At 39.8% G+C, this 12,406-nt stretch overlaps 1 protein-coding gene across 1 annotated transcript; it reads left to right on the top strand.

Moving 5' to 3' along the window:
* Positions 1–6,509: 6,509 nt before the first annotated feature.
* Positions 6,510–7,922, top strand: LOC104934109 (NAD(P)H dehydrogenase [quinone] 1). The gene is made up of 6 exons (XM_010749694.3): positions 6,510–6,613; positions 6,713–6,880; positions 6,964–7,094; positions 7,174–7,287; positions 7,368–7,469; positions 7,551–7,922. Exons 1-6 carry the CDS (start codon positions 6,610–6,612, stop codon positions 7,848–7,850), a joined length of 819 nt encoding a protein of 272 aa, XP_010747996.2. The 5' UTR covers positions 6,510–6,609; the 3' UTR covers positions 7,851–7,922.
* The last annotated feature ends 4,484 nt before the right edge of the window (positions 7,923–12,406 follow it).

Below are 12,406 nucleotides of genomic sequence, written 5' to 3'. Positions count from 1 at the left end.
CCCCTCCTTTTTTTTTACACCGATCCCCTTGGGTTTAACTCCTCGCCTGTTTCAGTCTGGCCACCATCTGTTTGACCACGAACCTCCCATTTTCATCTCCTCCTCCTCGTCTGCTCATGCATGCACATGTGTGTTAATGTGTGTGTGTGTGTGCACAGACAGTCAAATTCATTTTCAGAATGTTCAAACTTTATGTGTCAAAGCATCATCTTGCGATATCTGCATTTCAGTGTTGATCCATTGGTTTTTGCATATATTACAGCCAGTTTCAGTCCAGTTACTTTGTATTCTGCCAGTTTCTGTATCCCTCATGTGTCGCCAACAAATCACACACTGTATATGCAAATAAGCTGAAGTAGTTTAATTTTAATTTGCTCCCTATTTTTCCCACCCCTCCCTCATCTCTACTCTCTGTCTGGTTACCATCTGCTGTCTTATATTATTTCAGCTGATTTGGAATCAGATGACATCTAATCGATCAGCTTTGTCACCATGGATACAGTGGCAAGGAGGAAGAAGAGCGACAGGGAGGAGGAGGGGAAGAGAGGTGAGACATTAAAAGAGTTCTGCTGCACTTCTCAAGCTTGGTTTATTTTGGCACAACTTCCAAAAACACTTTATCTTTTCTAAATTATCACTGAACGAAGACGAGGCACTTCAAACAATAATGTCAAGGACAGAAGCATTCATCACAAATTACACTCGCATGAATAATAGAACAAGATAAGCACGAACAAGAATGGACTGATTGTGTCAGGGCTGCAACAAACAAATGTTTGGATTGTTGATTATTCTGTTCAATTAGTACATCAAACATCTAGTCTTTAAAATGAACAGCAATGCATTGCTAAATAAAGATATTTTAATGTTGTGACAACATATAAACGTATCATATTTTGATTTTGAGTTATCATGTTGTAATGTGAAACATTTCACATCATAGGAACCTATGTTGTTATAATACAAATATATCATATATATATATTATACTATAGTTTATCATATTATAATAGTTATAACATAGAAAATGTTTCATGTTATAACAGGATAAAAATTATGTTGTTGTAACTTGAAAATATCTTGTTATAAGATGAAAAATGTCTTTGTATTATAGTTTGATGATGATCTGTTTTTCTTTTTCTGGCAACACTGTCATAGAAATAAGAGAAAAAAAAAAAGTACGTCATGAGATCCTTCAGCCCAGAGTGATGTCCTTCAGTTCCTTTTCTTTCCAGTAAAAAACAAACAAAAAACTCAGAATAACTCAAAAATACTCAGTGCACAAAATACAAAACATTTGAGAAGCTGTGAATGTTTATCCATTTTCTTGACGCATGACTTCAGTGATTAAGGAATTCTGAAAATAGTTAGTGAATCAACTTCTTTTAATCTACTAAAATCCACTAATTGATCTACTAATCAATTTATTAATTTAATTAAAATATGAGAGTCATCATAGAAAAGAGAAACTAGAGAATCAATGACCAAGATGTTGGTTGTTTATGAGAGTCTGTGCCACAAATATATTTCTACCTTAAATTTGTAGTAGTTTGTTCACAATATAAAATATTTATTCCTGTCACACATTTATACTTTACCCTCGAGATAATGTGGTTAACTGTTACATTCATAGCAGGTAAAACAAATAATAAAGTTTTAGTAGTTTTCATTTGTTACACCTTCATTCCTTCTTCATTAATTCTGACTAATAGCTCAGATAAGGTAACTTAAATCTGTCTACAGGAAAACATAGAACACATGTATGAGAATAAACTTTGTAATACAGCAAACTAATGACTGATACATATTTGCATGTTTTAAATGCAGCAGCTGTTTCAGGGAAAACTGAAAGAACCAAGTTTGTGAAGTTAAGGGTTGTGCTTTAATTTAATCCAGTCAAGTTGTCCCTTTTTTCTTCTGTTTATGACATCAAAACAAAACTCTTACCTGGCCACCAGAAGCTTTTTTTTTTATAGCGTTTTAAATCCAATCTGGGACTTAGTCCGGCTTTGTTTTCACACCTGGGCCACAAAATTCCCAACTGTAAAGCAAAAGAATGAGTGACAGTAAACAGACCCGTTTGTTGCACACCTGAGAATAACACTGGGGAACGCCTCTAAGAAGTTTCATCTGAGTTCAGATTTGAGAGTTATCTCCTTCAAACTTAAAAGCAGCAACTTCAATTTGTTGCTTAGTCTAGCTACTTAAATAAAAACTTCTTCTTAGCCCAATTCAGTAAGACAGAAGACACCTGTTTCCAAACGCCTCAGGGACAAAGATAAAGACTTTCAGAGAATGGAAGCAGTCACTCACATCTCGGTACATGCCTGCGCTGTAACATTAAACAAATATGCATAAGACATATCTGTCATCCACTCTGTTAACAATGTAAGTCAGCATTTCACAGTTCAGTGAACATCACTTCAATGCGTTGCCTTCAGGGTCTGTGGCTCAGGAAACCCTTCATCGCTGACAAACAAGTGACTTATTATCCCGATGAGAGCAGAAGAGAAAAGTATGAGGAAAAAATAGGGAGCATGGACTGAGATTATAATATACTGCACTGACTGGTGCACTGGCATATAGCAGTTAACATAAACATGACATGGAAATATGACAAGGAGGAGGGCACGACGTAATCGAGTCGTGTCAAGAGCTTCAGATAGATCCTTTATTTCAACTTTGCAAATGCACAATGTCAGTTCTGTTCTGTTTCCTTTCCTATTTGTCTGCCTTTATTGTCACAAGAGGAGGCGTGTGTCTCTCCTTATTTTGGGACCGCCGGTTGCCAGGAAACTCACAGTCACAGCTGTCAGCTAAAGCAGACCCCTGTCACCCCTTTATAACTGAACAGAGGGCAGTTTATTGGTCTATATATAAGAAAAAAGAAGAAATTCAAAATGATTGAAATACCTGGGCACAAGTCAGGTCAAATGCAATATGTATAGTCATAGCATTTAAAAAAAAAAGAAAGGATTTTGCAGCTGACCTGACAGTCCAGACTGGACAGACCATCTTTGATCAAAGTAATAAGGAAAGTATCGTGAGACGTTAGCATTAATAAAAAACGAATCTTCCGCACAGGTGTGAAGAACTGAAGGTGAGAGAAAAATTAGATTTCCTCCCTCCGCACTTTTCCTCTCTTGAGACTGAGTCATTCTTTCTCCCATCTTTATAGAAATCAGGCCGAGAATCCCTTGATATGGGAAGAAAAACATGGTTTGTATCTCGCCTCGGTTTCTCTCCAACATATTTTTTTAATTAACTCTCTAAGTTTGAAAAACTCTGTACTATCTCACTGGGGATGTTTTCAGTCTTAGTCATACTTTTCAACCCGTCCATATAGTAGGAATGTTAACAGAAAATGAGCATAATCCACCCTGAGACATCATGCCTGCTGTCAATAATAAAAGGTTGTGTACTAGCACCAAGAATCAAAAGTGAGGAGGAGGATTTCAAGGAGGATGAATAAGTCTTTAAGCCTTTACGGTGGTGTTATCTATAGTGACATATGATTGGATATTACAGTATTTTTAAGCCATGAAAACCTTAAACAAAGTTACAGAAACATAAAGTTTCCATTTGGTCTATAAGAGGATTCATATGCTTGGATTTATCTTTCTATAGAAGCAACCAGTGTTGCTGTCAACCATCACTCATCAACGCTCAAGTTTTTAAGGATTTAGCAGATGTACCCTCATGTGGCCACTTCTGTTTCATTAGAAAACCATAATAACCGCTTCTGGTTTAAGAGAGGAAATCACAGAAGCAGCTGTTTGCTATAAACCTATAAAACTTAATGTTCTTTTCTACCAATCACAAACTTTTATTACATCTTCCACCTCCAAACTTTGTATGAATATCCAACGACGGTGCAGCTGCTGCCATGTAAAAGTCATGAGAAATGGGGATTTTTTTTTTCTTGACGTAGGTGATGCAACATGGAGCTAACTGGTGTGTGCTGCTCTCTAGTGGACCAGTACACGTTGTATCATGAAACTTTGTTGGAGAAAAAGTAATTTCATGAAAGTTATTTCTTGTAATTTAATCTCAGTCACGCACAGTTTAGCTTGCCCAGTGCTGATTATGAATTCACAATCAACTGTTGTCAGGGAGGTAAGTCACAGGTGATGTGACACATACTCAGTGTCTGGGTTTTTTAATTAACCTCAGTGCTCGGGCTAACGTCGAAATGATTGTTGCATTTTTTCTCCCATAATCAGATAAATTATCGTTAAATCATCTGTGCGTGTGTGTTCTGTGATACTAAAAGAGGATAGTGTTTCCTTTTAATTTGTATCCCTGCTAGACAGCAGTGTTGAGAGAGCGCCAAAAGCATCACAGTAAATCGTGGGGCTCTGTTTACTTCTGGTCATTTCAGTGATTAGATCAGTGACACTCATCTGTTAAAGGTTGCACTTTGCATGCTTTACACCGATTCTCTTCTGCCAAATATATAGCCACAATTCATGACTCGCCATCTGTGTGGCTGTTACTCACTCTGGCCCTTAACATCAAGTCTGGCAGATATTCACAAACTGTGATTAAATCATAAACTGTGTAAAAAAATCATGAGAGAGAAACTGGACGCTGTCGTCATCTAGTGGTGGAAAATAGGAGGAATGGATGGATTATGGGGCAATTAGCCCCCCAGGCACAGATGCCAAACATTCACTTTGCACTCATCTCTATCATGCCTCTTTTCATTTAGCCGGTTAACCAGATAATATTCATTTCATGCTAAAGATGAAGCTTCTTGCCACAGTGGATACACTGTAACACACACGGCTATTATACAAGGATATTTAAAGGAAAGCTGACACAGGTTATAACTGTTCTGCTGCCAAAGATACACACATTTCTCTTTTCCTAAGTATGCACTCTGCAGCTGTAGGAATTATCGAATTATAATACAAACTGGATGGGATGCGGTGTCCTTACTCAACTTAGATCAGTATAAGGATAAAAAAAAGAAGAGATTAGGACAATATTTCAGTCAAAAACAAAATACAGTCACCTCCAAATGAGGCCTGGCTTTTGGGGTAATCTTGATAACTCTTAAATCTTGGTAACTGCTCTGTTTATCTAGAAATAATATATTATTTATGGCATGACATTACAATTTTTTGCCATATATAAAAAGACAAAATTGCTGTAGTTTCTCACATCGGCCACATGATGGCACTGTGGGCTACGTTTTAATGTTAGGATCCACTGTTTATTATTAAGGCAAGCAAGCTTAAAGCTTCTGCACCTATGTGTATGTGCCTTGTGTTTGTGTACCCTAGTAATGCCCCTATGTACTCACTACAATTGCATGGTTGTGGTTCTCTGTAAAGGACCTCCTGAAGGTGGGCTGCAGGTGTTCTTTTTTATGTTTGCAGGAATGCACACTGGGCTGAAATCCTAAAGCAGCACACACATACCAAATACCTGACACATGTAGAAAGTGTGAAGCATACTTGCAAAGTGACTTGCTAACTCGTGGAATGTTGCAACGAATCAGCCACGAATCACAAACATTTTCTAGCAGCAAAACACGTGATCTGTTCCCGTCACAACAGAGAGAGTGCAGCCAGAGGCTCAACATGAAACACAATGAAGACCAACAAACTAGTGCGGTAAAAAACAGAGAGGCCACACAGATGAAAAGAGCAGGCCTCATAAACACCAGAATGCCTTATAATTTTAAATTTGAACAATGCATGTAGCGGTTTTAAAACATCCACTACCTACCCCATCCCCATCCCCATCCCTTGAAACTTAAATCAATCTTAATTAGTCAGTAACGGAAGAGACAATGGGAAGAGAGATATTTAACAAAGCGTATCCATATGTCTCACTCATGTGGCATGCTTGCATGCATGTGCGCCTCCGTGCTATCATGTAGAAGTTGTTCATTAACCCCCTCCTCCTCACAGTGGCTGGATAAATGAGACTTTAAGACTGATTTTCTTTTGGTCCCAGATGTGTGCCAGCTCATGTCTTCCCTTTGAAGTCCATTGCTGGGTTTATAATTTTTTTACAGGGCAACATTCGTGAGTGGGCCCAACCGCAGGCAACTGTTTCTTCAGAAGAGAGTAATGTAAAGGAAAACAGAGCTGGAAACCAGTAACAGTGGAGTGAGAGGATCACTCAGCCACATGTGCTTCGTGCGGTTTGAAGACGTCAGGATTGTCACATCATTTTTAAACATCTTGTACACAGACAGACACGCAAGCTCTCAAATATCCGCACGGTTGCAGCATGAAAAGACAGACAGACAAACATATATTTTGTCTCTTTCTGGTTAGGCTATAATCTGAAAGCACACATAAAAAAGAACATGTATGTGCAAGAGTATTTTTGTAAGTTTATCCCGTGTTTATCCCAAAATCTGCAGCTGATAAAAAACTACATTTTCTTGGCTTTTGGTGGTGCTACTCATTTGTTTCAGTAAAGAATATGTAGATATGTGGACGATAGTGCAGAGAGGTGTTCTCCTAATGCCCGCCCACTGATTGATGACCTTGATTGTGGATTGACAGCACCTGTTCCAGTGTATAAAAACAGCCATGTTCCATCAACAGACCATCCTCTCGTTATTCACGGTTGACATCTGACTTCAGAATGGGTGAGTGTGCGTCTCTGTTTTCTTGTTTGACGGTTGGGTTCTTGTGCTTTGATTGAGGTTGGACTTAAGTTTCTTTCTTATCTTTAATTCTTGGTTTAGCTGCAAAGAAAGTGTTGATCGTGTACGCCCACCAGAGTTCTGGCTCATTCAATGCTGCAGCCAAAGATGCTGCTGTGGAAGTGTTAAAAGCTAAGGACTATGCTGTCGAAGTATCGGACCTGTATGCCATGAAGTTTAAAGCCACTGCTACTGCAGAGGACATCACTGGTATAGAAATATCTCACTGGCATTGCAGTTTTGGTTTTGATTGCTGTTAAGAATCACAGGAAATATTTGTTTTGCTTCAACAGGGGATGTTAAGAATGCTGATCACTTCTGTTATGCGGAGGAAACCAAACTGGCATGGGAAGCAGGAAAACTCTCTGCTGATATCACTGAAGAACAACGGAAACTCAAAGAGGCAGACCTCGTCATCTTGCAGGTGCACACTGAGTGCCAGGAACTGGTTTCTGTGCTGAACCCACTTCTGTATTAAACTAACTTTAAGATCTATTTCTCAGTTTCCCATGTACTGGTTCACCCTTCCTGCCATCATGAAGGGCTGGATTGACCGGGTGCTCACACTGGGATTTGCTTTCTCAAACGAGAAGCGATACAGCCAGGGGATCTTTAAGGTATGAGATCTAATCCAGAAGTTTGCGTTGCTGGTCTTAAGGCTTTTGTTTTCCCCCTAACCTGTTGGCTTTCTGCACAGGACAAGAAAGCCATGCTGTCCTTTACCACTGGGTCTCAGGAGTCCATGTTCAGTGCAAATGGCGTTAATGGAGACATGAATGTCACATTGTGGCCACTGCAGGTACTGCCTCACTAAGTATTTAATGGGCTATTAATGGTGACAGAACTTCTCAGGTGACCATATCAACACTTCTCTTTGCAGCATGGCATCCTGCACTACTGTGGCTTCCAGGTTCTGGCCCCTCAGATCTTCTGGGCTCCATCTCATGTTACTTCCGAGGTGCGCGGCACCATGCTGGAGAACTGGCGTAAAAGACTGGACGGCGTCATGGGAGAAGAACCGCTTTCCTTCACTCCTCTGGACTGCTTTGATGGAGAGAAGGGTTTCCAGCTGAAGCCTGAGGTCTGTGAAAAACATGCCACCAAGGAGTTTGGCTTGACAGTGGGAATCCACCTGGGCAAGCCGCTACCTCCAAACAACCAGATGAAAGCTGGAGTCTAAAGACAGGAGGCACTCATTGAGTGTCAGGCCTGTCTTTTATTGTATGATGAATAAAAGCTGACTTAAAAATTATGACTGTCACTTGAGTACTTGAAACATGTGCTGTCTCGTAATTCAATCATGAAGGGATGGATTCTTAGTGGGCTCTGCATAAACAAGAGACACAGGCTAGAAGCCTTTAAGGTACAGGCCTTACAGTGTGGTCAGTGCACAATATTTAGCTTTGAGTGACAATGGAAACTGTCAATGTTAGTCTTCAAGCATCTGCTGGGCTCTTATTGAGGATTTTGTTGCATATCTAATGCTTAGTTCTCTGTACTAAGCTGAAAGCAAAGTTAAAAATATCCTGGACTTCAATCTTAATTTTTTAGCTGTGCCACACAGATACTTCTCCAAGGTTGTCTTTCTCCAGTTTTGTACTGCTCCTGTCTCAAACACTTACAAAATGTATCCTCTGAACTCAAGGATATGAAACCCAGTCTCGCTGGTTTCAGACTCTTCACACTGAAGCATAGACGAACCTGACAGCGTATCTGCTCCTAATTCCTCAAGAGTTTGAGCAAACCCTGACCTTGTCAAATGACTGTCTCCTCTCCACCAAATTACTTTGTAAGCACTTTCTTCTTGGACTTGAATGGCTTCATTGGTTGATCTAGTTACATTTCTGCATACAAATCTTTCTATTGTGCCTGCCTTTGTAGCTCTCAAAGCACATATTGTCCTATTTGTCCCATCTCTTATAACAGTATCCTGGATCTGAACCCTCAGATCTGCTTGGCCTCTTGAGAGAGACACTCCTCTCCTTTGCTTTGATGGGGGGAGGGAGGGTTTCCAGCTGAAGCCCCTGTGTCCATTCTTAAAAAGGAGTTTGTTCAGACAGTAGGAACCCACCTGGGGAAACCACTCCTAATGGCTACATCAAAGCGGCAGGGGAGTGACGAATGCTGCTCTTTAGGTCCTGCAAGTGCAATAAAGCTTGTCTTCTGGAACTTGAATGTTTGGGTGAGCTAAGTTAAGTTGTGTGCACTTTGTTCTGAACAAATCAAACCATCCTGTCATGCCGTTGAAGTGAAGCTCAAGTGTTCTGTACCTTGTTTACAGACGTACAGTATACAGACGCCCAAAGAGTCTGCATGCAAGCAGGTTTTTACTCTACACAGAAACATAAGTGGCCGAGTGGCCTTTTCCCAGAGAAGCAGCTTTTGTTTGGGTATGGAGGAAATGAGATTGGGGGTAGGGTGGGTTTCAGTGGACTGGAGGGAGGTGGTGGTGGGGGGCACACTTAAGGAAATGGCCTTGCTCTGTGATGTCCAAGACCACAGCCTGCGACATGTAGGAACTCAATGGTGTGCATATTTTCCTCCTGTTGAGGTTTCACAAGGTCACGGAGTGTTTGTGTTGAGTCAGGTCTAGTTTCATAATCACCTGTCTCTCCAGGCAGAACATTTTCAGATCATGCTGTCATAACAGAGGAATTCGGTGAGTTACCAGGTAACCTAAAAAAATAATAATTTTATATCTGTTTAATATATATGCTTAGACTTGAGGCCTCTCCTCTCACGTGGTAGATGACAGTGTGATTAAATAATGTCTTGCGTGTGAATCGTTGTGCACAATTTGCTTGGACCTTGTAATTGAAATGCATCAGTAGATCTTCACAGGATTTAAGTGTTTAAAGATTTTAAAGTTTGTTTTTTCTATATGTATCATTGTCTTGGACTTAAAGCCACACTGTTTGACTTAGAATTACCGGGTTTGGAGGGCATTGAATGTTTATGTATGTAAGAGTTTCCACCACTCTCTGATCTGGTGTCTATCCTGCTCTCCCATTGTCCATCCCACTTCTCCCACCATGGCTGCATGGAAAGGCCATTTTTGGCTGGTTCAATGGGAGGAAGTGGGCACTGTTCTATACCAGGCGTGGAACAAGAGTGACCGGAAAAACAGTCCTGAGAAATAGACACAATAGCAATAAAAAACAGTAATGTAATGTTCCGATGGAGTTGTGTAGACTTTAACTTTTCAGCCACCCAACAGAATTTAATTAACAATGAAGTCGGATAGTGTTGAAGGAATAGCTTTACATTTTAAGAAATACAGCTATTCACTTTCTTGTTGAGTTGCTGCTGCAGCAGTATCGATCGTTGATGCTCTGTATTTTTTATTTGAGGCAGCAGGGCACAACAACACTGCTATATACTTTAGATATAGTATAAACATTGCACTATGGGCACATTCATTATATAAGGCATAAAACATTATTGATGTGACTTCTAACGAGTGAATGTGAAGTAAAGTGTGATCCTCAGCAGTATTAGTTGTTTGGCTTTGGTTGGGAACAGTAGGTGCCAGTCTGTCTCAACACTATGGTGACCAGGGTCGAAGAGACCTGTTGCTGCCTTCATAGTCATAATAGATAGCTTGCAGTTGACGTTCCAGTCTGTGTAAACAGACATCTGTGTCTCCAGACTAGAATATGCTGACAATAACACCTGCATGGGTAAAGACATTCTCTTTGACTAATTCTGGGTGTATAGTATTTGTGGTGTTATCTTGGGGTTTAAAGTTTATCCACCAGCAAGTTCAGCAGAATGTGAGACCGACTCAGGCACTTCTGATGAACTTTGAGAGTGTCTCTAATTCTCCTTGGGCCAAGCGTCAATAAATAATACAGCATAAGACATCAGAGGCTCCTGAACACTTTCTTCCTTCCTGACCTCACCATTGACCTTTGACTTCCGCAATTTCTCCGCAACAGTTACCTGCATTCAAACAAGTGTATGCTGCATCATAAGTGATTATTATGCAAGAAGCCAAAATGCAGAGAATTAAAAGTACATTTGCTCTGCTTTATGAATGAAATATAAAATCTATAAAACCTGTATGATTCAAAGTAAAAAAAACAACTCATCAAGTTTATCCATAAGATGCTTGAATTTATAATTTATTAAGTCACATGTATAACTGTTTATACAGTGCATCAAAAAGCATTATGTTTCCAGAAGTGTATTCATAAAGCACTGTGCTTTATAATTCACTATAAAAGCCCCCTGTAGATGAACTGTAGATGTGGTTTCCATAGAAAGCTTCACCAATTTTTCTACCTAACATCATAAACTTTGTATATTTGTAGAGAAAATAATCAAACTTTGAAGCTGATTTGCTTCAAGAACAAAACCTCGTCTCTGTTTCCAGTCTTTATGCAAAACTAAACTAAACGGCTGTCAACGGCAGATTAATATTTACCGCATAAGCAGAAAAATGGTATCAATCCTTTGGCACAAAGCAAATGAGCGTACTGTATTTTCCAAAACGTCAAACTAGTTTAAATAGTTAAATAAATAAGTAGTTTAACTGTTACATTTCAAAATGTAAGTATAAAAATATGTACATAAAGATATGATTCTTTAAATCTGAGGTGAAATTTGAGCGATAGACTTGAGAACGCAGCGCAGCTGAGCCAGATGTGATTGATCGGTCTTCGCTGACTTTTGGGTGTTTTGATTAGGCTGTAAATGGGTCCCTGTGTTTGTGCCAGATGTCAAAGGGTTAACAACAGGCCAGCCATTAAAAACTATGACCCAAAACAGACAGGGAGAGAAATGAGGGCAAGAAATGAGGCAAATTATTTATATCGACCGTTCTCTAACTCTTTCAGGGGCTTCATTAAAATCCAATCAATTAGAGAAACCGCAACTTGTTGAACCGAGAGCGAGTCCATGTGTGCGAACACGCAAAGAGTAAAAGTGAGGCACAGTTTAGGGAACTTCTATTAAGATTGGCAGCAGGAAAGGGTCTTTAATGAAGAACTACATCGGCGTTTCCTTTTATGCTTGAACTTTAGTTTTAACTGCCCCCTTTACCTTCCCATCACAGTGTGTCTATTGTGTGTACCCCATGATTATGGAAGTGAGGAATTCACTCTGACATCTGAGCACAATCATCTCCCGAACTACACCAATCACAGTAGCCTCTTAAATAAAGTTTTTTTCTTGCAGTACAGATACGTTCCCACAGTCCTTGTTAAAAATAAGGATTATGATATGTAGTCCAATAAAAAAATGTCTTCCATTTCTCTGCCTCAGACATTCAAAATAGTTTTACTTCAGGGAATAACTTACTTGTACACGGATGGCATGCCTGAGACATAATATTTCAGGTTGATCTGCCTTGACAGGAGGAGTTTTATGGTTTTATTTTCTCATAAATCCAAGGCATAAACTGCGTGCAGTATCTGAAAATGCATGTCTGTGTGTGTGTGTGTTCGTGTGTGTGAATTCAGGATAAACCTCCCAGGGTTCTGCTTGTGATCACAGCACGAACAGCTGGTTAGGAAAATGATAAAACAAGTGGACTACAACAGCTGTGGAGGAACACGACCACAAATAGAAGCACTTTACAAGGTCCAAAAAACGGAGGGAACAACACGGGTGAAAAAATAATAACAATCACTACCTCCTTCCTCTTTTCATGAACCTCTGCAGGATGCGTCTTTCATGCCTTGCTCTTTTCATCCCCATCTCCATCCTTCTTTTGTGTAGGTCTTCTCCCTCTCA

This window comes from Larimichthys crocea, chromosome XVIII (genome assembly GCF_000972845.2).
Source record: "Larimichthys crocea isolate SSNF chromosome XVIII, L_crocea_2.0, whole genome shotgun sequence".
Classification (NCBI taxonomy): Eukaryota; Metazoa; Chordata; class Actinopteri; family Sciaenidae; genus Larimichthys; species Larimichthys crocea.
Note: the sequence above shows the minus strand (reverse complement) of the source record. Positions and strands in the feature narration are given on the sequence as shown.

Excerpts from the sequence above, each read along its gene's own strand:
- LOC104934109 (XM_010749694.3), top strand. Across the intron at positions 6,881-6,963 it reads TACTGCAGAGGACATCACTG|GGGATGTTAAGAATGCTGAT; the intron begins GTATAGAAATAT and ends TTGCTTCAACAG. Across the intron at positions 7,470-7,550 it reads TCACATTGTGGCCACTGCAG|CATGGCATCCTGCACTACTG; the intron begins GTACTGCCTCAC and ends TTCTCTTTGCAG.